The sequence below is a fragment of the Microcebus murinus genome, chromosome 20, assembly GCF_040939455.1.
Source record: "Microcebus murinus isolate Inina chromosome 20, M.murinus_Inina_mat1.0, whole genome shotgun sequence".
In the NCBI taxonomy this organism is placed as follows: Eukaryota; Metazoa; Chordata; class Mammalia; order Primates; family Cheirogaleidae; genus Microcebus; species Microcebus murinus.
In genome coordinates this window covers 11,700,108-11,727,388 of record NC_134123.1, presented here as the reverse complement: position 1 = coordinate 11,727,388, position 27,281 = coordinate 11,700,108, and the positions used below count along the sequence as shown (strand labels likewise).

The 27,281-nt window shown below is 53.4% G+C and overlaps 2 protein-coding genes across 2 annotated transcripts in view; both read left to right on the top strand.

The window, feature by feature from the left end:
• Nucleotides 1-27,281, top strand: part of CNGB1 (cyclic nucleotide gated channel subunit beta 1) — a 70,184-nt gene that overhangs the window by 33,266 nt on the left and 9,637 nt on the right. The window contains exons 18-31 of the mRNA XM_020282584.2: nt 4,513-4,620; nt 7,291-7,448; nt 8,860-9,015; nt 10,730-10,938; nt 11,848-11,898; nt 12,327-12,413; nt 14,427-14,491; nt 15,276-15,398; nt 17,861-18,002; nt 18,724-18,883; nt 20,226-20,323; nt 20,407-20,490; nt 23,174-23,292; nt 23,507-23,653. Coding sequence (XP_020138173.2) covers nt 4,513-4,620; nt 7,291-7,448; nt 8,860-9,015; nt 10,730-10,938; nt 11,848-11,898; nt 12,327-12,413; nt 14,427-14,491; nt 15,276-15,398; nt 17,861-18,002; nt 18,724-18,883; nt 20,226-20,323; nt 20,407-20,490; nt 23,174-23,292; nt 23,507-23,653 — 1,707 coding nt within the window. The remainder of the gene's footprint in view (nt 1-4,512; nt 4,621-7,290; nt 7,449-8,859; nt 9,016-10,729; nt 10,939-11,847; nt 11,899-12,326; nt 12,414-14,426; nt 14,492-15,275; nt 15,399-17,860; nt 18,003-18,723; nt 18,884-20,225; nt 20,324-20,406; nt 20,491-23,173; nt 23,293-23,506; nt 23,654-27,281) is intronic.
• On the top strand, nt 674-1,287 carry LOC109729805 (large ribosomal subunit protein eL31-like). Its single transcript, XM_075995555.1, has one exon. It carries the CDS (start codon nt 903-905, stop codon nt 1,266-1,268), a length of 366 nt encoding a protein of 121 aa, XP_075851670.1. The 5' UTR covers nt 674-902; the 3' UTR covers nt 1,269-1,287.

Here is a 27,281-nt window from a genome sequence, read left to right as displayed (position 1 = left end):
ATTTTCTACATGGCCCTGATCTTTTCGAAGTTCCATGATTTGATATATACTGACATGAGCACTCCCTATTACATTTTCTCATCTTCTCTGCCATGCTTCTATCTTATCTTAGGTACATGAAAATTCATTCCATGTGCACGTGTATACAGACCACAGGGTGTGACTATCCCATGATGGTGATTTGGGGGATTTTAGACATTAGAGATTTTGATATTTGAGATTTCAATATTTGGAATTACGGCATTTGAGATTGTGTCTTTCAGGATTATGATCCAAACTGATAGGTTAGAAGGGGTAATATAATAATAAATAGAATAATAATATATAATAAATGTGGCACAACTAATTCCTACCCTCTCACTTTATTTTATATTTTGACAGGACGCTATTTTAAAAACTTGAGTATGGTTATAACTTGCCAGGTCTTTTTTTAATCCTCTTAACAAATTTTAAATATACAGTATATGCACGTTGTTGTACAGCAGATCTCTAGAATTTTTCATCTTACATGACTGAAACTCTATACCCATTGAATAGCAACTCCCATTACTCCGTCCGCCGCTACCCAGCCCCTGGCAACGACCATTCTACTTTGTTTCTACACTTGACCTTAGCCAAAAGGCCAAGAAGTGATCTACTTTATGTTTCTATGAATTTGACTACTTCAGATACCTCAAATAAGTGGAATCATGCAGTATTTGGCTTTTTTGTGACTGGCTTATGTCACCTAACATATGTCCTCAAAGTTCATCCGTGTTGTAGCGTATATGACAGCATTTCCTTCTTTTTTTAGGGCTGAATGATATTCCATTGCATGTATATACCCCATTTTGTTTATCCATTCATCTGTCAATGGACATTTAGATTGTTTCCACCTCTTGGTGATTGTGAATAATGCCACAATGAACATAGGAGGGCAAATAGCTCTTCGAGATCCCAATTTCAGAACTTGGGCCCAGCAGAATGGCTCCGCAAAGAAGGGTGTGGAGAAGAAGATGGGCCATTCTGCCGTCAACAAGGGGGTGACCCGAGGATACATCATCAACACTCACAAGCGCATCCATGGAGTGGGCTCCAAGAAGCATGTCCCTCGGCCACTCGAAGAGATCCGGAAATTTGCCGTGAAGGTGGGAACTCCAGATGTGAGCATTGATACCAGGCTCAGCAAAGCCATCTGGGAACATCCCACGCCATGTCACGTGCAGTTGTCCAGAAAACATAATGAGGATGAAGATTCACTAAGCGAGCTCTATACGTCAGTGACCTAAGTACCTGTTACCACTTTCAAAAATCTACAGTCAATGTGGATGAGAACTAACCGCTGGTTGTCAGAGACGCCAAATAAAGTTCTAAAACCACAAAAACAAAAACAAACAAACAAACAAACAAAAAATCCTGATTTGAATTCTTTTGGATATATACCCAGAAGTGGGATGGATGCATCATAGAGTAGTTCTATTTTAAATTTTTTGAGAAACCTCCATACTCTTTCCATACGCTGTACCATTTTCCATTCCCACCTGCAGTGCACAGGGGTTCCTGTTCTCCACACACTCGTCAACACTTGTTGTTTTCTGTTTTTGTTTTTTGTTTTTTTCTTTGAGACAGAGTCTCACTCTTTTGCCCGGGCTAGAGTGCCGTGGCATCAGCCTCACTCACAGCAACCTCCAACTCTTGTGCTCAAGCGATCCTCCTGCCTCTGCCTTCCAAGTAGCTGGGACTACAGGCATGCGCCACCATGCCCGGCTAATTTTTTCTATATATTTTTAGTTGTCCAGCTAATTTCTTTCTGTTTTTAGTAGAGACGGGGTCTCACTGTTGCTCAGGCTGGTCTCAAACTCCTGAGCTCAAACAATCTTTCTGCCTCAGCCTCCCAGAGTGCTAGGATTATAGGCGTGAGCCACCAGGCCCGGCCTGTTTTTTGTTTTTTTAGTAATGGTCATCCCAACAGGTGTGAGGTGGTATCTCATTGTGGTGTTGATTTGTATTTCCCTGATGACCGGTGATGCCGAACACCTTTTTATATACTTGTTGGCCATTTGTATGTCTTCTTTGGAGAAATGTCTGTTCAATTCTTTTGCCCATTTTTTTGTAATTTGTTCATTTATTTTGCTATTGAGTTGTAGGAATTTCTCATATATTTTGCATATTAACCTCTGATCAGATATATGGCTTGCAAACATTTTTTCCCATTCTGTACATTTTCTTTTCACTCCGTTGATTGTTTCCTTTGCTAAGGACATGCTTTTTAGATTGATACAGTCCTACCTGTCTATTTTTGCTTCTGTTACCTGTAGTTTTGATATACTCTCCTCACTTTATTATTAAATAATATCATGGAAACACCACAGAACGCTAGAAAAATAATCACCTCTAATCCCACCGCACAAGATGACGTTTTATTGCTCTGTATTCTCTTCCATGCCTCTTTGATAGGCCCAGGATTCTGTGTGGTTTTAATTGAAGAAGTGATCCAGGCCGGGCATGGTGGCTCATGCCTGTAATCTTAGCACTCTAGGAGGCCAAGGTCGGAGGATCACTTGAGCTCAGGAGTTTGAGACCAAACTAAAAATAGAAAGAAATTAGGTGGACAACTAAAAATATATAGAAAACATTAGCCCGGCATGTTGGCACATGCCTGTAGTCCCAGCTTCTCAGGAGGCTGAGGCAGGAGGATTGCTTGAGCCCAGGAGTTTGAGGTTGCTGTGAGCTAGGCTGATGCCATGACACTCTAGCCCAGGCAACAGTGAGACTTTATCTCAAAAAAAAAAAAATAAAAAGGAAGTGATGCCATGAGCCATTTCCATCTTGCTGGCTGTGTCCTTAACGCACATTCATGATGGCCGTGTGACGTTCCTCAGCTCCACGTGCTGGGAGGAATCGAACAAATCCTCTCCTATTGGCCACTGTCACCATGGCACTAGACTTATGTCTGGCCTTCTGCTCCCTGTCCTTGGGCTGCTCTCTCAAGAGTGAGACTCTTGGTCAAGGCTGGACATAATCTTATGTCTCTTGAGACAAATCTCAGAGACATTGTGGCTGAGTGGCTGGAGTTGCTGTTGAACTTGAGGCAGGTTCTGGCAAAAGGCCCTGAACACAGCTGCAGGCACACTGCCGAGGCAGGACGGAGCCTTACGAATGGCTATTTCAGTGGAGTGGGAGCTGTCAGTGCTTCTCCTGCACTGGCTGGCTGGAGAAATGGTTCTTTCTTTCTTAATTTTTTTCTCTCATCTATGAGCTCCTGGGTAATATCTCAGCTGAGGTCTGGAGCCTGCCAGAGTGCAGATGGCTGCATGTGGCCGATTGAGGGCTCTCGGATTTTAACGTGGAGAAAAGCGACAATCTCACTGAGCCTAAGCGCGCAGCTCACTGCTCCATCCGTTCCTGTGTTGAGTTCACTGAATTATGCACAAGGCACAGGAGAGGTTCCAGAAACAGTGCCACCATGCTTGTAGACATCTGCTCTACCTACCTGTGGTCCCTTTGTATGGGTGGAGAAGCGATATGGACCCAGCTGGGGGGGGGGCATATTTAGGGGTGGGTAGGGGGGAACCAAGATCATGTGAAACTAGATTCCAAGCCTCTGGCCTTCCGCATGTGAACTGGGCCTGTGAGGCTCCTCTTGTCCCCGTCACTCATTCAGAAACATTTATTGGACATTGTCATAGGTGCTGGGGATACATCAGGGTGGAGCTGACATTCTAGTGGGGCCAAGAAAGAAAACGAACAAGCAACCAAACAAACAGGTGCTAAATTGAATGTGCCATGAGAAACAGGGGGCGAACCTCTGCCTGCAGGCCCGGACGCTGGGCAGTGCCGGGCCGGAGCTGCTGTTCCGGTCCCGGCTCTGGACTCTCCGGGGCAGCACGAGGTCCCCGGGCTCGGGAGGGCGCACTGGGCTGGCCACAGGACTGACTTTAGTTCTCGGCTATGGGACCTTTGGCCCCAGTCTTCTTGTGTGGGGCTGTCCTTTCAATTCTAGCATGAAAGAAGTGAATCCATGGGCTTTGCCGTCCTAGGCAAGTTGGCAGAAGGTAACGGGATAGTTTTAGAGCCTTCTGGAATAAAGGTGGCTGCTGCGTGTCTCTCCTGTTTCCCCCCAGAAACCCTAATGCTGGAATCTGGAGTCATGGTGGTGGAGGCTGGGGACCAGCGCCGGCCTGGCAGCCTGGCGAGACTTGGGTTTGGGTCCCAGCCTGGGTACAAGTAATCTGCCAAGCTCACGCACCGGCAGGAGGCAGGACTAGGTTGCAAGTTCAAGCTTGCCTGATGCCGAGTCAGTGCTGTCACCTTCGTGCCAGGCCGCTGGGCAGATGTGGAGACTGAGGTCCAGAGGGTGGCTGCGCCTCTCCCCTTTCCCTCTTTACCTCCCTCCTTTGGCAACACCGTGCCCTCCACCCTCCCTCTACCCGGGAATTGGCTCTAGGTGATCTTTAGGGGTCAAAGTCACTTCGCCGTCCCCTGGGGCCCCTGCGCTCACTCAAGGCCCCTTCTACGTCTGTGTCCTTGCAGGAATAGGCTGCCCTCTCAGGATGATGAGGCTGAAGAGCTCAGGGCGCTGTCACCAGCCGAGTCCCCCGTGGTCGCCTTGTCGGGCCCCACCACCCCGCAGGACACTGAGTGAGTGGGGCCACCTCTGGGGTCTCAAAGAGTTGGAAGGCTGGGCAGGGAAGGGTGGGGAGGGGGAGGTGGGAGGGAGCACGGGTATGTTTAGAATCTGCACTGCAAGGCACGCTTTGCCAGTGGCTTCTGAGCAGCAGGACAGGGCAGGGGCCCCTGCCCACGCTGCTTCTGGCTGGCCCAGGAGTCCTGCAAAATCTGTACAGTGGCTGGAACTGTGGGCCCAGCTATGCCCATGATCAACCTAGAGAGGCAGGTGTCTCTAGGCAGAGGCCCCCTTGTAAAGGACATGCTGAGGGATGCCCCCTGCAGGGGCTCCTGCTGCTGAACCCCTGAAACAGCCAGTGGGGGCAGGGAGGACCGCCAGGATCTCCAGTGGTCCCACCCTGGGGAGCCCTACCCAGCTCCGCTAGCTCAGAGCCATAAGCAGTGGGCCCTGGGAATCTGCATTTCCACAAGCTCCCAGGTGCTTCTGATGTAGCTGGTCTTCAGTACCATGTGTGGTGGCCACTGTGATGCCATTGGTACCTGGGTCTCTGACATCTAACTCTCTAGCTGGGCCAGTGGGAGGTGTTCTCTGAAGGGTTCCAGTAGCCCTGGGTGATGGTGAATGCCCTGGTGGCCCTGGGCTGAGGCCTGGAGTCCCCACCACACTCCCTGTCTGGACACAACTCCTGGTCTAGCCACAGGGGACAGCAGGCTTTCCTTCCTCCTTCCTGTCATTTTTTTTCTATTTCCATAATTCTATGCAGTTTATGCTTAATAGAGCTGTGGAAAGTGCAGAAAAGATAAGCAAGAAAAAAAATCCAAGCCTCACCCATAGTCAGTTGTCTATTTTGGCACACAGTGTGGGCACATTTTATGCAGTAGGGTAGGGTAGGGTTAGGGTTTAATATCAGAAAATAAGGCAGGGGCTGGGCGTGGTGGCTCATGCCTGTAATCCTAGCACGCTGGGAGGCCAAGGCAAGCAGATTGCTCAAGGTTGGGAGTTTGAAACCAGCCTTAGCGAGACCCCGTCTCTACTAAAAACAGAAAGAAATTAATTGACCAACTAAAAAAATATATAGAAAAAATTAGCCAGGCATGGTGGCGCATGCCTGTAGTCCCAGCTACTCGGGAGGCTGAGGCAGGAGGATCGCTTGAGCCCAGGAGTTTGAGGTTGCTGTGAGCTAGGCTGACGCCACAGTCTAGCCCAGGCAACAGAGTGAGACTCTGTCTCAAAAAAAAAAAAAAAAAAAAGAAAGAAAATAAGGCAGAAATGAGGTATAATAATTCAAATGACCCTTGGAAACCCTTAAGGAGGTCAACGTGGAGGCCCATGCATCAGCTAGGGCAAGCTGCTGTAACGAGTGGACCCCAAAGTTTCAGTGGCTTAAGGAACAAGAATGTATCTCCTATGTCATAGTTGTCTCCTAGTTGTGTGTTTCAGGGTCAGCGGAAGGGTCTGTTCCATGCAGTCATTTAGGGACCCAGTTGACAGCGGCTCTGCCACCTTCTCTGTGTGGCTTCCAAGGTCCCACTGGCCACCATGGGAAAGGGACAACTGCAAGCCTCTCTTTAGCAAGGAGGCCTGAAGTTGCATGTCCCGTATCTACTCACATTCCCATGGTGAGAGCTCGCACCACCACACCTGGGAAATGCAGTCCCCGGCTGGGTGGCTACTGTGTGAAAAAAATACTCAGCTCAGCGAGATGATCACAGTGAGGCCACACAGTGGAGAGCTGAGCACACGCTGTCTCGACTCCCCCAGCGCACACCCCCACGCTGGGTAGGACGCCAGGCAGACTCCCACACATCCTCTCTCTCTCTTGCTACCAGCGCACAAACGTTAATTCCTATAAGTTAAAGGAGGCCGGGCACGGTGGCTCACGCCTGTAATCCTAGCACTCTGGGAGGCCAAGGTGGGCGGATTGCTCGAGGTCAGGAGTTCAAAACCAGCCTGAGCAAGAGTGAGACCCCGTCTCTACTATAAATAGAAAGAAATTAATTGGCCAACTAACATATATAGAAAAAATTAGCCGGGCATGGTGGCGCATGCCTGTAGTCCCAGCTACTCGGGAGGCTGAGGCAGCAGGATCGCTTGAGCCCAGGAGTTTGACGTTGCTGTGAGCTAGGCTGACGCCACGGCACTCACTCTAGCCTGGGCAACAAAGCGAGACTCTGTCTCAAAAAAAAAAAAAAAAAAAAATATATATATATATATAAAAGTTAAAGGATGTGTAATGTATCTGCAATGCTTTTTCCACCAGCTATTTCCTAAACCTAAAAGACTAGCCCGGTTCCCCTCCCTGTTCTGTCCCCAGATACACATCTCGTGTGAACCCCACGCTGGGACTAACAGCCCGATTTGGCTGAACGCCAAACTGAGTTCTAAGAGTTTCCCCCTAAAGTAGAGGCCGAATGGTTTTTTCAGAGCTGCCCATCCGAATCAGATCCTACGTGGCACATTTTCTAGAAGCTGGGCCAGAGCACCTGGTCATTGTCCCCAGACTGACTTTCCTCCTAGGAGATATCACGGTGGGCCCCCGGTTTCTGATGTCAGAGGGAGACGAGGGCGGGACGCACCTCCTTCAGGCTCTGCTAGAAGGTGGGACACAGCCGGACGCTGCCCGGCTCCGGTCTAGGCCCCAGGGGTCCCTTCCTGCTCAGCTGTGGGTGCTGTTCCCACAGTGCCCAGGACCGTGCCGTCTCCACGGCCAGCCAGAATAGCGCCATTATCAACGACCGGCTCCAGGAGTTGGTGAAGCTCTTCAAGGAGCGGACAGAGAAGGTGAAGGAGAAACTCATCGACCCTGATGTCACCTCTGACGAGGAAAGCCCCAAGCCCTGTGAGTCTGGAGCTGGAGGTGGCCCACTGGCCAGGGGTGGGGCGGGGACTCCAAAGGCCCCTGCCAACTCCTGGTGAGGGTGGCCATAAGGAAAGGGGTGGGTGCACGAGAGAAGCCCCGATCTGCATGCTCTGGATTTGGGGCCCCGTATGTGTAGGTTTAGATCTGTACCCAGGAGGGGCAAGATCAGCGTTCTGGCCAAGAACCCAGCTATACTTGGCTCCCTCCCCCACAGGGCAAGTACTGTCATTGACCCTCCTGCCCCTTTCCCCTGGCAGGTGGGTGGCGCCACCCGGGGATGCCTCTGAGCAACAAGGCTGTCTAGTTCCAGAGGAGGCTGTGGACACCATCTGAGTGCAAGGCCTCAGGAGGAAATAACAGGCCGGGCGTGGTGGCTCACACCTGTAATCCTAGCACTCTGGGAGGCCGAGGTGGGCGGATCGCTCGAGGTCAGGAGTTCGAAGCCGGCCTGAGCAAGAGCGAGACCCCCGTCTCTACTATAAATAGAAAGAAATTAATTGGCCAACTAATATATATAGAAAACATTAGCCGGGCATGGTGGCGCATGCCTGTAGTCCCAGCTACTCGGGAGGCTGAGGCAGCAGGATTGCTTGAGCCCAGGAGACTGAGGTTGCTGTGAGCTAGGCTGATGCCAGGGCACTCACTCTAGGCTGGGCAACAAAGCGAGACTCTGTCTCAAAAAAAAAAAAAAAAAAAAGGAGGAAATAAGAAACATGCTGTCTTGCCAGAGAGATCTTTCCAGGCCTTTCCAGAGGAGGTCTGTGCCTTGGAACTCATGGTGTCCACAACAGACCTAGCAGAACCTTCACAGTCCCGAAGCTAGGAACATAGCCATATTGAACCTGTAAGAGCCCCTCCCTATGTCAGGAAAAGCACCCTTATGGCCACACAGCGTGGCTGTGATCCACCCAGCCTCTCTGTGTAGAGACGAAGGAGCTAGGATTCCTTCTCAGAAACGTAGAGCAACATTTCTCTGATTCGATTTTGTTGGGCCCGTTAGCATTTCGACCGTGGTGGGGGGAGGGCTGGGTACAAAATGCCCCGAAAGCATCAGAGAACCAAGGGGGTCCAAACACAGACACACAAGCAGACGCTGGACCCTCCAACGTGCCCACAGATACCTCATCTGGGTGGCTGCGGAGGGGCACTTCCAGACTGGGAGCAGGCAGGAGTTTCTGGGTGGGCTCCCCGGCTTCCGTGGAAGAGGGAGCGTTGGGGCTCGCTCCAGGAGAGCACCCCGCTTTCTGCACACGGAGCTTGCAGCAGACCGTGTCATGGTGCCAGGGTCCCCTCAGCTCCAGTCCCAGGGTCTGTAGTTGGAACCCTTCTCTCTGCATCCTCCGCCTGGGCCTCAGGGCTGGGTCCGGTTGTCACCAGTGTCGCCCCACAGCCCCAGCCAAGAAGGCCCCGGAGCCGCCTGCAGACGCAAAGCCGGCAGAGGCACAGCAGGCCGAGGAGGAGCACTACTGCGACATGCTCTGCTGCAAGTTCAAGCGCCGCCCCTGGAGGATGTACCGCTTTCCCCAGAGCATTGACCCGCTGACCAGTGAGTCCTTGGTGGGAGCGGGGCCCCCGCTGGGTCACAGGACAGGGCAGGAGGGGGGCGAGGGGAGGGCTGGTTGCAGGGGGATGCGAGAGGCAGCGTGAGAGGCTATGGACATTCTGGATTTGTGACCTTCTGTGCTTTTCTAAAGGACTCCACACTTCACTCACCTGAGTCTTAAAACAAAAAAAAAAACAGGAGGCCGAGGCTGGAGGATCACTCAAGGTCAGGGGTTTGAGACCAGCCTGAGCAAGAGCGAGACCCCGCCTCTACTAAAAATAGAAAGAAATTAATTGGCCAACTTAAAATATATACAAAAAATTAGCTGGGCATGGTGGCGCATGCCTGTAGTCCCAGCTGCTTGGGAGGCTGAGGCAGGAGGATTGCTTGAGCCCAGGAGTTTGAGGTTGCTGTGAGCTAGGCCAATGCCATGGCACCCTAGTCCGGGCAACAGAGTAAGACTCTGTCTCAAAAAAAAAAAGAAAAAAACAAACAACAACAACAAAAGTCCCTGGAATAGGAACATGAGATCATACCCATCTTACAGATGAGGAAATTAAGGCACTGTGAAGGTAACCAGGCTAAAGACACAGTTAGTTAATACAGACCCGGGGCTCCTGACCCTTGGCCAAGTCTTCCTGCTCTGGCCATGCTGGCTCTTCCCTGGGTCCCCAGTTTTGGGCAGAAAAGGGCAGAGTTCTTCCAGCGTCTAAAGTGAATTCCCTGGCTTCCCTCTAAGCCATTCCGCGTTCCGTAGGAACACGCCACTTTGTGTGTGCACCATGTGTCACAGCTTACAGAGGACCTCCCTGCCTCTCGCATCTGCCCTTCTCCTGTGGCTGCTCTGAGAAGGGCATGGCAGGTGCCAGAGAGGGACTTTCTTAAGGTCACATAGGAAATCGTTTGTGGGCAAGACTCTGACCCTGGGCTTCTAAAATGACCAGGTGATCTGCAGTGTCTGTTCCTCCACTTACCCCTCCACTTGTCTGTCCACCCATCTGTCCATCCTCCATGCAGCGTTTACCATTCCGTATTCACTAAGGCAGGAAATCCAGTTTTGGAAAGATTTTAAAAAGAATGAAAGTAAAAGGGTTTCCTTCCTCGTTAGCTGTCTTATTAGCTAATAATGTCACCATATTCCCTCCTCAGAGTACCCCGATTTATTAGGGCCCAGCAGTGATTTATTTATTTATTTATTGAGACAGAGTCTCTCACTTTGTTGCCCAGGCTAGAGTGAGTGCCGTGGCGTCAGCCTAGCTCACAGCAACCTCAATCTCCTGGGCTCAAGCAATCCTCCTGCTTCAACCTCCCGAGTAGCTGGGACTACAGGCATGCACCACCATGCCCGGCTAATTATTTTCTATATATATTAGTTGGCCAATTAATTTCTTTCTATTTTTAGTAGAGAGGAGGTCTTGCTCTTGCTCAGGCTGGCTTCGAACTCCTGACCTTGAGCGATCCACCCGCCTCGGCCTCCCAGAGTGCTAGGATTACAGGCGTGAGCCACCGCGCCCGGCCAGTGATTTATTTTTAAAGCAAAGATAGTTTCACACACTCACACCCAGCTTCCAAAGTGCCACGTGCTGTAGTTGGAGGAAGGTGCAGACAGGTAGAATGAGGTTGCCTCATTCACCTGATGTTCTTCACCTGATGCCACCGGGGAAGAGCCTTTTCTGGCTGACGTTCTAGAATGTTCCTGCCCCCTCCTTCCCGGCAGACCTGATGTACATCCTGTGGCTGTTCTTCGTGGTGCTGGCCTGGAACTGGAACTGCTGGCTCATCCCCGTGCGCTGGGCCTTCCCCTACCAGACGCCGGGCAACATCTACCTCTGGCTGCTGATGGATTACCTGTGCGACCTCATCTACTTCCTGGACATGACCTTGTTCCAGATGCGCCTGCAGTTTGTCAGAGGCGGGGACATCATTGTGAGTCACAGGCAGGCGGAGCGGGTGACCAGGGGCAGACCCCCAGCCAGAGCCTTCAGGGGACTGACAGCAGACGCCGTCAGAGACAGCAAAATAAGTGAGCGAGGAAGTCTCAGGGACGGCTGCCCGTGCTTGCACAGCAGCGTGGTGGCTTGTCTGACACGCCTTTAACATGCTCACATGAACACATCAGGTATTGTTCTTGGGGAATCAGTCCCTGCACCACCTGATGGATTTAGAGATGGAGAATGGCCTTGAGTGTGCGTGCACTTGGTTCGAATCCCAGCTTCACCACAACTAGCCGAATCCCCTCTCTGAGCCTCAGTTTCCTTATCTGTAGAATGGGGACAGACCTCATCCCCACCCCGTAGCGCTGCAGTGGGGACGAGTTGGATGCTGTATGCAGAGAGCTCGGCACAGGTAACCGCTGGCCACCGACATTTCCTGGACCTCCTGCGAAGGACACGCCGATGCCCTCCCCGGCGGCCAGATTGAGACCCTGTGCTCTGGTCTAGCCCTCGCTTCCCAGGGAGGACTGAGGCCCCGATTGTCACTTATCAGGAGCAGGGGGCACAGTCCCCATCTCCCCGTGCCAATCACTTTCCAGAATTCCACACTGGTGGCACCTGCTCCACTGTGTGCAGACAATTTAGAGGAAAGAGAATCCCTTGGCCAACCTCCTCCCTGGTCTGATCCTCGGCAAGTAAAGCCGGTCCGGGGAGGACCAGTGGGCGAGACAGAGAGTGTGACATTCTCGATTTCCATCCACGCAATCAGAACCCAGCGGGTGACCTGGTGCTCCCATAGGAAGGCGAGGCTCTTGGAGGGTTTGCACCACTGCCCCGCGTAGCAAAGGGTCAGGGATTAAGCTCCAAGGTCGATCACTGTCGTTATTCCATTTTCTTCCAGACGGACAGAAAGGACATGCGAAATAACTACCTGAAGTCTCAGCGCTTTAAGGTGTGTGCCAGGGATGCCAGTTTTAGTGTCCACGGGGTCTCAGAAGGGGATGTCTCAGAGGCCCTGGGTGCGTTGGGGGCCCATGGGACGTGGTTCCTGCCACACAGGGGATGCAGGTGCCGCCTCCATGGGGGTGTCCCGCAGGCCACAGGCCCCAGGAGACCAGCCCAGGCTGGGTGGCCCGCACAGGCCACCTTTCATGTGTCTGTGCCACGCCAGTTCCCGCTGTGCGGCACGGCAGCCACTACTACCCACGGTGATGGAGCCGCCCTGGGGTTGGGACATGGGCTTTAAGGCCAAACCGGGGTTTGCTGGCGGGACACCTTCTGCATTCTGCCCTCGCCTTCCCACTGACGGGAGAGACCCCCAGACCCCCGCCCTTAGCCCCGGGCCCGCCTGGTTTACTGTGACATGGGCTGCTGTTTCAGATGGACATGCTCTCCCTGCTGCCCTTGGACCTTCTCTACCTGAAATTCGGTGTGAAACCCCTCTTTCGCTTGCCCCGCTGCCTAAAGGTAGGACTGGCCCCGCCACGCCAGGCCCTCAGCTCCTCTGTCAGCACTGGTGTCTTAATGTCACCCCAGCAGCACTGGGGAGGGAGAGGCGTCCTTGCAGGGGTGGCCCGAAGGGAGACGCATTTATGCCGGACGCGTCTTCGTGGAAAGTTCGTTACGATTGCTCGTGCTCCCTGTGGTTGCTCGTGCTCCCTGTGGTTGCTCGTGCTCCCTGTGGCACTCGCTACATGTTAGGCATCATTCCAGGGACTTCACAAGTGCCTGCTCCTCAACCCAGGATGGGAGGGGTAGTAACACCATTTTACAAATGAAGGGACTGGGGCACAGAGAGTTTAAGTCATTTGCCCCAGGGCACACAGCCAGGAAGGAGTGCAATGGGGATTTGAATGCAGGCAGTCTGTCTCTACTGTTTATGTGGTCAGTAGCTACAGACACTCTCAAGAGAAGGGCGTCTGTTCAACGACGATCTCTGTCTAAAAGATGGGGACGTTGCCAAAGTTGCAAGAGCGAGGAAGTGCCCGGGACGGATTTGAGTGCACACCCCGAACCCTTTCCATCAGTGCTCGGTGCTCAGGGTCATTCCAGCCGTTTCCTCTGCTACTCAGCGGGCAGAGCCGGCGTCCCAGGGAGGGTCTGGCTGGCACAGCACGGACGGGAGACCTGGTAACCGTCCTCAGTGTGACCAGCGTGGATGGCCACTCAGCACACTCGGGACCCCCCAAATGGATTTTGCTGGCCGACCACCTATATTCATGTCTCTCCTGACATGATGCCTGGTGTCTTTTTCCAAAAACAGTACTGAAGGAATTTACCCAAAAAAAAAAAAAAAAAAAAAAAGCAAATGCAGTAACATTAAAAACCCAGAGGAACAGGGCAGAGAAAAGCAGGAGGCCTGCAAGGGCCCGATGAGAGAAAGCGCACCGGGCTGGGCTTGAGCTCGGAAGCTGCCTCTGAACTTCCTGGCTGCCAAGAGCAAGGGGGACCCGTAAATGGCACCATTCTCATCTCACACATGCCGGCCTCCCAGGGCTGCAAAGAGTTTGTTTGGCCTTAGAGCCAAACATCGGAAAGAGCAAGGTCGAGTCCACAGGCCAAGTTTTACCCCAGATACAGAGGGGAGGTGCGTTCACGCAGTGGCCCTGGTGAGTGTGCGTAACTCACGGGCCTGACATTTAGCTCAACCCAGAGGATGCGGCTCTGAGAGGGACCCGGGCTCGCGGTCATTCTGCATCCGGTTTAAACTCTGCGTGGAAATTAGCATGGACACTCGGATGACGACTGGCGTAGCCCTTAGGGAATCTGCAAAGCTGCTATTGCCAGATATCAAAAATCAATGTGTGCAAAGATCTGGAGGTGACGTAGCACGATGGAAAGAGCTCGCAGCTTTGGGTTCCACCCGGGTTCTGGCGCTGACTCTGTCACGAACCAGCCGTGTGCTCCGGACAAGCTACTGGACTTCCCCGGGTGCCAGCTTTCTCTCTGTCTAAGGAGAATGATAACACCTCTCTCGCGTGTAGATAGGGATAGGGTAACGTATACAACGTGCCAGTCGTGTAACAGGTGCTCGAGGAAGGAGAGTAGTTACGACTGGACTTTTATTATTACAAATGAGCCTTTGAAGGATGGAGGGAGGGGTGCTAGGGACGCTGTTTCTTTACGAAGTGGTTTTGTTCATAAGTAAACAGGTTAAACAGCGTCCTTAGCTTGGGACACATGCATCCCTGAAAGTTTCAGGGCAGGATTCGGGAGGTCCCCGCGTCCCCTGAAATCATATGCGAGTTGTGAGAACGTGACTCTGTGTCGTTTCTGGTGGGCCCTGGCTTTCGTCAGGTTCCTGAGTGGAGTTTCTAGCCTCCGCCCCTCAGGGGCTGAGGACCCCTGAGTCTGAGCACTCGCTGTCCTGTCCCCTCCTCCCGGGGGCTGCAGAAAGGGCCCTCGGTCCTGGCGCCAGAGGGACGGGGGCAGCGTGACGGCGCGGGCCTGGGCTGCCCTGATGCCTCGCTCTTCCCGCAGTACATGGCCTTCTTCGAGTTCAACAACCGCCTGGAATCCGTCCTCAGCAAAGCCTACGTTTACAGGTGAGCCCCCGCCCCACGCACACACAGCACGCACAGCACGCACGACGTCGGTTGCTTCCCCTCTCGGGTGCCCCCGGCCCTCCAGGCTACATTAAGCGGGGCTCTTCCCGGCCCAGCCTCCTCTTCTCCGCACCAAGAATATCCCGTCCCCCATCGTGATGAGGGCGCACGTAGGCTGGCGTGAGGGCCTCCCAGCATGGCCAGCAGCACCTCAGTTTGGCCTCAGCTTAGGGAACTGAAGCCCCGAGCCAGCTGGAACTGGACTGGCTGTGAGGTCACAGCGGGCCATGTCACGATGACCAAGGCTGGGCACGAGAGCAGCCAGGCTGCGCTTGGGGCACGAGGCTCTGTCCACATCTCTCATGGGTGGGGGGCGGGGCCCAGCCTCTGTCTTCCCTTGTCTGCACGTGTCTGTCCCCTCCCCGGTCCTCCCTGTGGATACATTTCCCCTCTGGCCCCTCCGCACCCCCGAACCCCTCTGTGCAGGTAGCCCTGATACCCCGTGCCGAGTCCAGCCCAAGCCTTGAGGACGTTCTGTTTAAGCGCCACCATTCCTAATTGGCACAGTCCCCAGAACGCATCCAGGGGCCAGCCCTGGTTGATTCTCACTGGCCGGTGTCTGTCCCTCCAGGTGGCCGGGCAGGGCAGTGCAGGTCCCAACGGGGGGACCTCGGAGGTCTGGGGGAGGTGAGGACTGGCTCGTTCCTTGTAGTCCCGGCCCTTGAGCGGGTTGTCACCGCCTCCCTCTCTGCCACTGTGTCCATGCGTCTCCCTTCTTCTGCAGGGTCATCAGGACCACGGCCTACCTCCTCTACAGCCTGCACCTGAACTCCTGTCTCTACTACTGGGCGTCGGACTATGAGGGCATCGGCTCCACTCACTGGGTGTACGACGGTGTGGGGAACAGGTGAGCCTTAGCCTTCCCCCTGGGCCACACCCGGGCGGCATTCCTGGGCTTTAGTTCCAGCACAGAGACTCCCGGAAAAAATGCCATTGCCGCTGTGCTGCCAGGGCCACTTTGCTCCTAAGGAGTCACTGACAGGTGAAGGTTCAAGGGCCAAGTCCCCACGTCTTCTCTGTGCCAAGGTGTCCTTCCCAGCTGCCGTGCGTTGGGCGGTGGGGTACAGACGTGAGCAAGACTTGCTAGAAAGATCCTGGCAGCATCCCAAGGGCCGGTGGGGTTGGCAAATACGCTGCTCGAGTGCCTCCACCCGTCCAGCCCTTCCTCCACGGCAGTGCTCGTTTCCCAATGCCGCCCCGCAGGGAACCCCAACACGGAAACAGTGCAAGTAGCAAAGGGGAATTCTTCAGAAGTCCAGTAGCGTGAAAAATAGCCACTCTTAGAAGCCACCGTTTGTGGAGGGCTTAGGCCCCGAGCCCTGCGTGTGCTTGGTCCCACGTCCTGTTCCGGGCGCCTCCTGCCGGGCTCTGCACAGACTGGGGCATGGAGGGGCCCCACAGACCCAGTAGCATGGGATGCCAGGACTTCAGGGAGGTCTGTAAGATGTGTCATGACAGTGGAAGATGCCGCCAGCCAGGGCGTGGGGAGAAGCTGGAGATTTGAGGACATGGCTCCTGTGTCCTCTGTGTTGGTGGCGCAGCGGCACCTGCACCTTGGGAGCTGCTCGTCAAAGGCTGCTTCGTGCGCCCTCTAGTGGCCACAACCAGTACGGCAGGGCTTGATCGGCCGCCTTGTCCCGCAACTTGGCGGCAACAGGTGATAAAGACGGACAGGGAGGCCCCGCCCCCCACACTCCCTAGCAACCGCTGTTTCCTCTTCCCAGTACTCATCGCACATGAGTAGCCTGTCCCCGCTGGACAGCACGCAGGCTTCTTGAGCACATGCGCGAGTCTGTCCCGTCCCCCGCTGCAGGCACCTGGCAGGCACCCGTGATGCCTTTGACAGCTGCCTTGCTGAGAGCCCAGCGCCTACCAGGCACTCTTCTAGCGTCTCGTTTTGTCCTCATGGTCGCCCGGGAGGGTGTTCTGTTGCCTTCCCCGCTTTATGGGGAGGGAGACTGAGGCTGGCAGAGATTGATAATTTGTCCAAGCTGTGAAGCAAGAAAGTGGCTGGGCAGGGCGGGAGCCCAGGCCTTCTGGCTCCAGAGCTGGTGTCCTACTTATGACGCTGCGTAAATAGCTGGTGAACGGAGCCCAGGGAGGCGCAGCGAGGCCACCCTTCTGCTCACCTCTGGGAGGGCTCAGCCTGAAGGTGTGGACAGGTGTGTGAGGGACTCTTGCTGCTTTGTGATAATTAGACAAGCTCAGTGTCTCAGTCCTTTTGTGCTGATATTAATATAGCAAAACACTGGAAGCTGGGTAATCTATAAAGAACAGAAATGTGTTTCTCCCAGTTCCGGAGTCGCGGAAGTCCAAGATCCAGGTGCAGGCAGGTTTGGTGTCTGTTCAGGGCTCAGTCTCTGCTGCCAAGACGGTGCCTTGTTCCTGCACCCCGTGGAGGGAGGAGGCTGTTTCCATAGCAGAAGGGACAGAACAGTAAAAGGGGATCAAACCCCCTCCATCAAGCCCTTTTATAATGGGGTTTATTCATGAGGGGAAAACCCTCACGCCCCAAACAGCTCCCAAAGGCCCTGCCTCCCAGCACTATTGCATTGGGAATTGAGTTTCCAACACATGAGTTTTGGGGGTCACATTCAGGCCACATTCAGCACTTGGGGCATTTCGTATGCCTTTCACCCCACAGTAGGACCCCATCACCCACACCCCCCTGCCTGAACCCCCATGTGTCAGGGGGTTACTGATGGCAGGATGACAGCTCAGAGAAGCGGACAGCACGCTGGGTTCTAGTCCCAGCTCTGGAAGTTGCCAGTTGGTGACCGTGGGTATTCCCTTTCCCTTTGAGGGGCTCAGTTTGTCTGTCTGGAAAATGGTCGGGCAAGGGAGAGGGTCAGAAAAGTTGGTCCTCAAGATATCGTCCAAGTCTGATGTTTCTCTTGCTTTCCATGAACCAACGCAACAGGGAATAGCAAAGGGCAAGCCAGTGTCAATTACAGGAACATGGAAGGAGTTGAAGGAGCCCAGCCAGCAGGAGTCAAGAGACCCTCGTCTATCCTCCTGCCAACTCTTCCTAGGAATCTCCTGGGGCCTCAGTTTCCACATCTGTAAATGAGGACGAGAGCATGTCCCTGCAGGGTTGTGGGAAAATCCACAACCAACCCAGATAGCTGCTCTCAAACTGCAGCATGCTCTGCACGTGGGAGAGTGTTTGTGTTGCATTTATGAGCTATTAAAGGGTCTCTCTCTTTTGCACAATATGCATCTATCAGAGGTGTCTGAGCCAGGACACCCAGGGTCAGCAGATCGGGGCCCCTGGTGACCGAGATGCTTTTTTCTCTTCTCTCTCTCCAGTTACATTCGCTGTTACTACTGGGCTGTGAAGACCCTCATCACCATCGGTGGGCTGCCTGACCCCAGGACGATCTTCGAAATTGTCTTCCAGGGGCTGAACTATTTCACGGGCGTCTTCGCTTTCTCTGTGATGATTGGACAGGTAGCTGGGGCACCAGGCTGGCTTCCCTCCCACCTGACTGCGGGCCCCCTTCCTGCTGCTGCCTGGAACGTCACCCTCTGTGCCTGTTCCTTCTGGGCTAAGCCTGGGGAAGAGCACTGGCCCGGGAGCCAGGAGCCTGGGCCCCGCACGTTTCCCGTCCCCTCTCTAAGGCCATTCCCACTTGAAATGTCCATCGCTTCGGGGTATCTGCAGGAGCTGGGCTGGATGGTTTTCTGCAAAGGCTGGGGATTCAGGCTGCTCCCTTCGAGAGAAACCCCTGGTGTTTCCAACATGTGGGGGGGCATCTTATATTCCAGCCAGCGCACGAAGTGACTGTTGGGGGTCCCCATAGTTGCCTTGGAAGGGCCCCACCCTGAGGAACAGTATCTCCTCCGGAATTAGACACCAAGGGGCCATGCTGTCCCAGAATCAGCCCAGCCCAGCAAGGGGTTCCCTCCTCGTTTGGTCCCCGGGAGCTGAAGCCACCGCAGGGCCCGGCAGCCTCACTCCCCCTTCCCATGTTCGTGCTGGAGGCAGAACTTCCCGTCATAAACCCTTCTCTGTGCATGGACATCTGCCTTCCTCCCTCCCCACCCCGGCACCCCGCCCGCTTGCACGCGCACCTGCTCCTGGCCTGTGTAAAGTGACACGCCTGCAACCCACTGAGTGGCCCCACTCTGGCCCAGTGGCTCCCTTGACCTGGCCTAACACGTTCCCCCAGATGAGAGACGTGGTGGGGGCCGCCACCGCAGGGCAGACCTACTACCGCAGCTGCATGGACAGCACGGTGAAGTACATGAACTTCTACAAGATCCCCAAGTCCGTGCAGAACCGCGTCAAGACCTGGTACGAGTACACGTGGCAGTCGCAAGGCATGCTGGGTAAGACTGCTCCCCCCCACCCCGGCCCCAGCCAGCTCTGGTTGCCTGGTGCCCTGGGGGCCTTCCGGGGCCTCCTTCACCCTCTGTGTCCCTGGGGCTGCGGCCCCAGATTTAAGTGAGAGGGGCCCAGCGAGGCCCGTGATGTGCCTTGTGCTGGGCCAGTACAAGACCCCAAAAGAACAGGCTTGTCTTCTGGGGCCCCCCTCACCGCACCCACCTCGAAACGCATCCCAGCAAAGAGGGAAGCACAGTGTAAGTCAGGAAAGAAGGAAGACCCTCCCGTATTTCCTCTCCCTCCCTCCCCCTCCGCCTCTTCCACTCTCCCCCTCCCTCCCTCGTCCACCTGTCTGTCTGTCTGTCTGTCTCTCATGGGCACCGCAGGCCCCACGGCAGGTGCAGGGACTTAGCGCCAGCTGCCCTGGAGCTGGAGCCGCGCAGCTCGGGAGGGATGGTGGTTCCACCCCCTGTGCTGCGTGGCTGGGGGCAAGCCACTGCCCTTTGCTCGTCTGTAAAGCAGGGACTGTAGTCGGGGTCTCTCTTGGGTTGCTGGATTTAATAGAATAATCTTTGTAAAACAGTTAGTAAAAAAGTTCCCAGCTCATAGAAGTGCTTGATAGACTTTACTTTTTATTTCTTTTTTATTTTTCTGTTTTTATTTTTTTTTTTGAGACACAGTCTTACTTTGTCACCTGGACTAGAGCATCGTGGCATCAGCCTAGCCCATAGCAACCCTCAAACTCCTGTGCTCAAGCATCCTCCTGCCTCAGCCTCCCGAGTAGCTGGGACTACAGGCATGCTCGGCTAATTTTTTCTATTTTTAGTAGAGACAGGTCTCACTCTTGCTCAGGCTGGTCTCGAACTCCTGAGTTCAAACAATATGCCTACCTCGGCCTCCCAGAGTGCCGGGATTACAGGCGTGAGCCACTGCGCCCTTCCCGGTGGCCACCGAGGCCTTCCATAGGGTTGAGTTCTTGCCAGTGTTGTTCTGCCAGTGTGAGTGGGGAAGACGGACCATCAACAGTTGCCATGAAGGCTATGATAAGAGCCAGGGCGCAGGGGCTGCTAACAGTAGCTGGGTGGGAGGTGTCAAGGGAAGGCTTCCTGGAGGAGGTGGCATGAGTGCTGGTTCTGAAGAACGAGTAGGAGTCGGTCAGGGTGCACAGGGGTGTTCCCAGCAGAGGAAACGGTATTGGCAAAGGGCTGGCGGTTCTCTCTGCATCTCGGGCGGTCCCCCGTGGCGGGGGAATGGTGTGCCGGGCGGGCAGCGCAGGGGGACTTGCCCTCGTGTGCGTGGTGGAGAGGGGCTGGGCCGCCTCTGACCCTCGCCAGGTCTCCTTCCCAGACGAGTCCGAGCTGATGGTGCAGCTTCCGGACAAGATGCGGCTGGACCTGGCCATCGACGTGAACTACAGCATCGTCAGCAAGGTGGCGCTCTTCCAGGTACGCCAGCCGCGCCCTCACCCCCGCCGCGGCCCCAAGCCCAGACCTCCCTCTAAGCGGAGCTCCTTTGCCCTCCTCCGCAGGGCTGTGACCGGCAGATGATCTTCGACATGCTGAAGAGGCTTCGCTCTGTCGTCTACCTGCCCAACGACTACGTGTGCAAGAAGGTGAGGCGGCTGCACAGGGATGTGGGCCGGAGGGGCACGGGTGACGGCCCGGCGAGGCTTGCAAGCCCTGCCGAGCAGGACTGTTGGGGAGGGAGAGCGGCGGCTGCAGCTCCACGCACCCGCGCCCCGACCCCGAGCGGATCAGGGGCCTTATCGGCTCCAGGCAGCGAGCACAAACGTGCCTCCGGCTTCGCAGAGCAGTTCCACGGACGGCTCTCTCCACCTGGGACCTCGGGGGTCTGCATGAGGACCCCCACCGCACAAAAAGGGAAACCGAGGAGCCTGAAGAGGGGCAGGGCCTTGACCGTGTAGATGGAACTGCTTCCAGGGTCTCGGTCTTCCCATCAAGAGAGGAGTGGGCCAAGGTCAGAGGCTGCAAACTGGTGGCCCTTGGGTAGGAGCCAGCCCACAGGTATTTTGTGGGTTCTTTTCTAATCTTTTTAAAAAAATAGTCGAATTAGTCCCCGACCTCTAAACATCGGACGGTTTCACATAAAGACCCAGATCTCAGGCGGAACCCAGAAACTGTGCTCGCACGGGGTCCCACTTTCCCAGACAGCGAGAGCCGGCTGCGGGGCAGGAAGGGCTGTCCCACAGGGGCGTCGTGCCCTCTCCTGCCCCCACAGCCCCACTGCCGCCCGCTGCCCCAGCCCAGGCCCCCTGCCCTGCCTGGCACCACCTGTCTGTGGCATCCCGGGAGAGGCCAAGGTCACTCCGCGAGTAAGGGGAGGGAGGGGCAGGAACCCAGGCCTCAGTCGTCTCGTACAGAGCTGTCAACGAGGCTGGCTGTGTCCCCGGTTCAAATCCGGGTGCCCCCTAAGAAAAGGGGCTGGGAGTGTGAACAGGGGTGGCGATATTGCCCAGGCGGGCTCTGTGAGACTTGGGAACGCCCATCTCTGGAAGGCCTCTGCCTCCAGGCTCCATGCTGGGCAGCGGTGAAGTTTCTGGAAGCAGAGAGCTGGGGGCAGAGGGGAAGAAGGTGCTGAAGATGGCTGAGAATTTAAAGCCGCAGTCTTAGGGGGGCCAAGAGGGGTCTGGGAACAACAGAGTGACTTTTCTGCCATTGGAGCCACTTCCTCGCTGTGTAGCCGTGGGCAAGTGGCTTGCCCTCTCTGAGTCCTGCTCTTGTCATGGGAAAAGTGGGGATATTTATAGTTGTGAGGATTGAAGAAGATGTGCATACAGTCTGGCACCGTGCCGGGCGCAGAAGAGGTGCAGGCGCTGTTGCTGCCATCCTCGTGGGTAGTGTAGCGTTTGCTTTAGATGAGAAGAGGAGAACCAGGTGTAGGGCGGGGTGTCTGCAGGTTAAATCGAGCACTTGGTGAGCGCGTGTGAACAGCGCCCTCTGCTGTCCGGTTTTGCTCTGCAACATTCTCTCTGAGACACGCAGGGCTGGCTAGTGAGGTGAGGGCCCCCAGCCTTCCGCTGGTGTGAAACTGCACAGAAACAGACAAAGCCTCCTCCTTTTTGTCAAGAGGGCCTTGCATGTCTGAGATGCACAGGAAATGTGTCGAATAAATCAAAAGTGTAACCAAGTTACCGTCCTTGCTCTCTACCCGCTTTAAAAATTTTTTTATTTATTACATTTTCTATAGACCTGCTTTGTGATCAGGTCTCTGCCCCTTTTAACCACACCAGGGGTGACCGAAAGGTAGCAGACGGGGCAGGGGCCTATGAGGGCGAGAGTATTGGAAGGCACGGGCAGGCTGGGTGTTTCTGATTGCAGTCCGGAGCAAGCCATTCATTCATTCATTCATTCATTCAGTTTAATTTGGGATTAAGACCACTGTGTTAGTTTGCTAGGGCTGCCGAGGTACAGCACAACTGTCCCTTGTCTTGCAGCGGCCACTTCTCTGTGTCTCCTCCCATCATCTTCCCTCTATGCCCATCTCTGTGTCCACATTTCCCTTTTTATAAGGACACCAGTCGTACTGGATTGGGGCCCACCCTACTCCAGGCTGACTCCATCTTAATTAAAGCAATGACATCTGCAATGGCCCTATTACCAAAATGTTGCTGGGGATCAGGATTTCAGCATATGAATTTTGGGGCGGGGGCAAAATTCAACCCATAACAACCATGGCCTCTGGAACCAGACTGTCTGGGTTCAAATCCCACTCTGCCTCATCCTAAATGTGTGACCTTGAGCAAAGAGTAATCCTGTCTCAGAGGCTTGTTGGGAATTAGGTAGGTATAATCACCTAAAGCAATCAGACCAGTGAGGGCCTGTCCCAGAAAAAGTGTTGCGGACCTGTTGGATTTTATTATTGTTGCCGTTGTTATCATTCCTGCCGCAGTTAGCAAATGCTTACCAAGCTCCCCCTAAGTGCTAGGCGTGGATATGAGTTTATGGTACGAACCACTCACTGCTGGGTGTGCTGTGCCTGCACATGGGTCTGATTGGAAACTTGCAAAACTTTCTGTTCCATGACACCACTAACTCCCCACCATAATCCCGTGAGTTTGGCAGGGCAAGGGGTGGTCACTCCGCCCGGTGTGCAGGTGAGGAGACTGAGGCCCAGCAGGGGAGCGACTGGCCCCACACCTGCCTCACGGTGGCAGGGCCAGAGCCCAGCCTGCGTCCCTCCTTGCTGGACCTCCCGCCCCCGGCCCAGCACTGGCTGCTTCCCTGGTGGCTTTGGGGGATGGGCAGAGGGACTGGCGGCTGGCTCCTGTGTTTCAGGGGGAGATTGGCCGCGAGATGTACATCATCCAGGCGGGGCAGGTGCAGGTTTTGGGCGGCCCCGATGGGACGGCCGTGCTGGTGACGCTGAAAGCTGGATCTGTGTTCGGAGAGATAAGGTCAGAGGGGAGCGGGGGTGAGACCAGGGGCCCTGGCCAAGGCCGGGGACCGGGAGGGGGCTGGGGAGGGGGGCGGGTGGCCTGGGGGTGGCAACGAGGAAGGCGTTGGGGATTAGCACTGGCACCCGCGTGGGCCACGTTGCGCAGGGGGTGACGATGAAGACCCGAATGCGTGCAGCCTCCGAATGTTCTCGCCCTTCCCTTCTCCGCCCAGCTTGCTGGCTGTTGGGGGCGGGAATCGGCGCACAGCTAACGTGGTGGCCCACGGCTTTGCCAACCTCTTCATTCTGGATAAGAAGGACCTGAACGAAATTTTGGTGCATTATCCTGAGTCTCAGAAGTTGCTCCGGAAGAAGGCCAGGTACGTAACTTTTCTTTTCATTTAAGAAAAGATCACTTAAAGACAAAGACTTCCTCTTACCTACCCACAGTACCTTTATCAAAGTCAGGAAATGTGTGGCCGGGCGCGGTGGCTCACGCCTGTAATCCTAGCACTCTGGGAGGCCAAAGCGGGCAGATTGCTCGAGGTCAGGAGTTCGAAACCAGATTGCTCGAGGTCAGGAGTTCGAAACCAGCCTGAGCAAGAGCGGGACCCTGTCTCTACTATAAATAGAAAGAAATTAATTGACCAACTAAAAATATACATACAAAATTAGCCGGGCATGGTGGCGCATGCCTGTAGTCCCAGCTACTTGGGAGGCTGAGGCAGGAGGATCGCTTGAGCCCAGGAGATTGAGGTTGCTGTGAGCTAGGCTGACGCCACGGCACTCACTCTAGCCTGGGCAACAAAGCGAGACTCTGTCTCAAAAAAAAAAAAAAAAAAAAAGATAAAAAAAAAAAAAAATCAAGGCCGGGCGCGGTGGCTCACGCCTGTAATCCTAGCACTCTGGGAGGCCGAGGCGGGCGGATTGCTCGAGGTCAGGAGTTCGAAACCAGCCTGAGCAACAGCGAGACCCCGTCTCTACTATAAATAGAAAGAAATTAATTGGCCAACTGATATATATATGTAAAAAATTAGCCGGGCATGGTGGCGCATGCCTGTAGTCCCAGCTACTCGGGAGGCTGAGGCAGGAGGATTGCTTGAGCCCAGGAGATTGAGGTTGCTGTGAGCTAGGCTGATGCAACGGCACTCACTCTAGCCTGGGCAACAAAGCGAGACTCTGTCTCAAAAAAAAAAAAAAATCAGGAAACGTGGTATTGGAACAAAGCTATTTTATCTCATCCATAATCCACGTTCAGATTTGCTGATTTTCTCAGTAGTGACTGTGATAGCTTTCTTTCTTTTTTTTTTTTTTTTAATTTTCTTTTCCACCCACCCCCAACTTTTATAGCTTTGCTTTTCTCCTTGTCCATCCCTGGATGAATTCCAGGGTCACACATTGCGTTGAGGCGCCCTGTAGTCTTAGTCCCTTGATCTGGGACAGGTCCTCAGTCCTCTTCTACCTTGAATGACCAAAGTCATTCGAGCGAACAGTTACTTTGTAGAATGTCCCTCAATTTGGATTTGATGTTTTCTCGTAGTGACCGTCAGGTCCTGAATTTTTGGCAGGAATATCCCAGCAGCAACGTTGTCTCTTTCTCGGGGAGCGTGTGGAGGGGCACGTGATGCTAGTTTCTCCCAACTTTGATGATTTTTGCTTTGATCACTTGGTTAAGGTTTCTGCACTGAAAAGTTGCTACTTACTAATTTATAAGTGATTCCTGGGGAGTCACTTTGAAATTATATAAATGCCCCGTGCTCCACTGAGCTTTCCTCCGCTACTTGTGGCATGCACTTTCTCTAGATTTTTCCCTAAATTAAAAAAAAAAAAAAAACTTGTGGAATGCACTGACGGCCCCTCATCAAATCAGTGATTGCTATGGAGGTTGCAAAGGGTGATTTTCTAACTCCATTGCTCCACATTTATTAGCTAGCAGTCAACTGGCAGGAAGAGCTGTTCCTTCTCTCCCATTTATTTGTTTACTCATTTATCTATTTCTATAAGTATAGATTTACTTTATTCCATGAATATCATGTTACAGTCATTATCGCCATGCTCAGATTGTTCCGATTTGGCCATTGGCACCTTTTCAAGCTGGCTGTGAGACCCTTTGTTATATCCTCACCATAGTTTAGGCACTTCCAGGCTTACACAAGGGAGAATAAGGAAGCAGATGCCCTGGCTCATCTTGTACCTTCCCTGCTGCACCCCTGGAAATGGCCATTTCTCCAAGGAGCCTTGAGTCCTGTTGGTGGGGAATGGTTTTTAGAAACCAAGATCTGAGTCCTAGGGGCACTCATGGCTACTGGGGTGCGACTAGGCCTCCTCGGGGGACAGACCTAAGAAACACACCCACATGCTTACCTGTATGTATAAATACAGATATACATGTGTTAATATATATCTGTACACACATATACACATATATGTCAACATTGATTCTTCTGTCCATGTCTACCTATTGATCGATCTAGCTATAAAACAATTCCAATCCAACAGTGCAGAGTTCATTCCTATCTTCTCCTTTTCTGTACTCGTAAATCCCCTCTCCAATACTGAGAAATATAGTTTCGGAATTCCCATATCCCTGTAAAAAAAAGTAAGCCTTCTCAGTGGAGTTCGACACTGGATGCGGCTCTTTTTGTCTTCAGTCTGAGCGTGCATGACGTAGGAATTGTGTTCAAGCTATTTGCATTCTTTCTCATCCCTCTGCCCTTTAACACCGTTATTGCAAAATACAGGTATCTTGGTTTGTTTCAGTTTGCATTTTGTTTTCGGGCTCCCCCCGGCCACAGACCCTTGCTGATTTTGTTGTTGTTGTTGTTTTGAGTATGTAAAACATTAACATGTTTGTGGAAGTCAAAACTCTACAAAGTGGTCTACTCAGAAAAGTGTCCCGACTTTCCCTGCCCTCGTTGCCACTCAGCCCCCACAGGTGACCAATCTTGTTAGTTCATGTTCTTTTCTTTTTCTTTCTGTGTTTACTTTTGCACAAATGGGCAGATCTGCGAACTTTTTCTTATTTCCCCTTGCTCCTTACACAAAAGGTAGCATACTAGAGATTTCTTTCTGTACTTTGCTTTTTTTCACATGGCAACAAATCCCGGAAATAATTTTCTGTCAGTCCCCAGGCCTCTTCCTCATTCCTTTCCCCAGTTGCAGCACATTCCTATGGCAGTTAGGGCATGTGCAATATTTTGCAGTTACAAACAGTGCTGCAATGCATCTACGCATCTGTATTTTGCATTATTGGGGAACAGGTATCTTTTTTTTTTTTTAAGAAAAGCAGGTTTTTGCTTTTGAACCCTTAAGATCAGGTTTTTAGTTGAGCAACAGAGGTGGCACGATGTGACAGGACGCTCACCCTAGGCGTGGGAGACTGTCGCGGCTCAGATATGCCGTGGGAGGCACTGGCTGTGTGACTTTGGGAAAGTCACTTAGCTTTTCTGGTCTCAATTTTCAACTATGTAAAATTAAGGTACTAACCCTCTCCGCTGCTGTTGTAAAGACTAAATAAAATAGTGGGCAGGAATGTTTGCAGTGGGGCAGCTGGCATCTGGGAGAGTTCAATACATGTTAATAATGGTCATTGTTCCTCTTTATCCACCAAATTCTCTATGATTCAGTTGGACAAGGCCTTTTTAATCCACACATCTGGTTTCTCCCCTTGCCTTTTATTGCATGTTCTTGCTCTTTCCACTTCACTCTGTGAAACGATGCCATAAGTAACCCACAATTGTGACAGTAGTGCTAACAGGAACATGCTCACCAACTTCCATGCACACAACGCAGTACTTTATTGAGTACACAAGTCTAGTTTCAGGCCCTGGGGACATGCAGGGACCAGACAGAGCTGACATTTTAGTCGGGAAGCTGACAAGGGAAAAATGAACCATTATGTGATGCGTCCGCGGGGGCTGAGGGCTGTGGGGAAACCCAAAGCCAGCCGAGGAGAAAGGTGACGGAGGGAGATGTTTGAGCCAAGCAGGTTGAGGGAGGCTGTTCTGA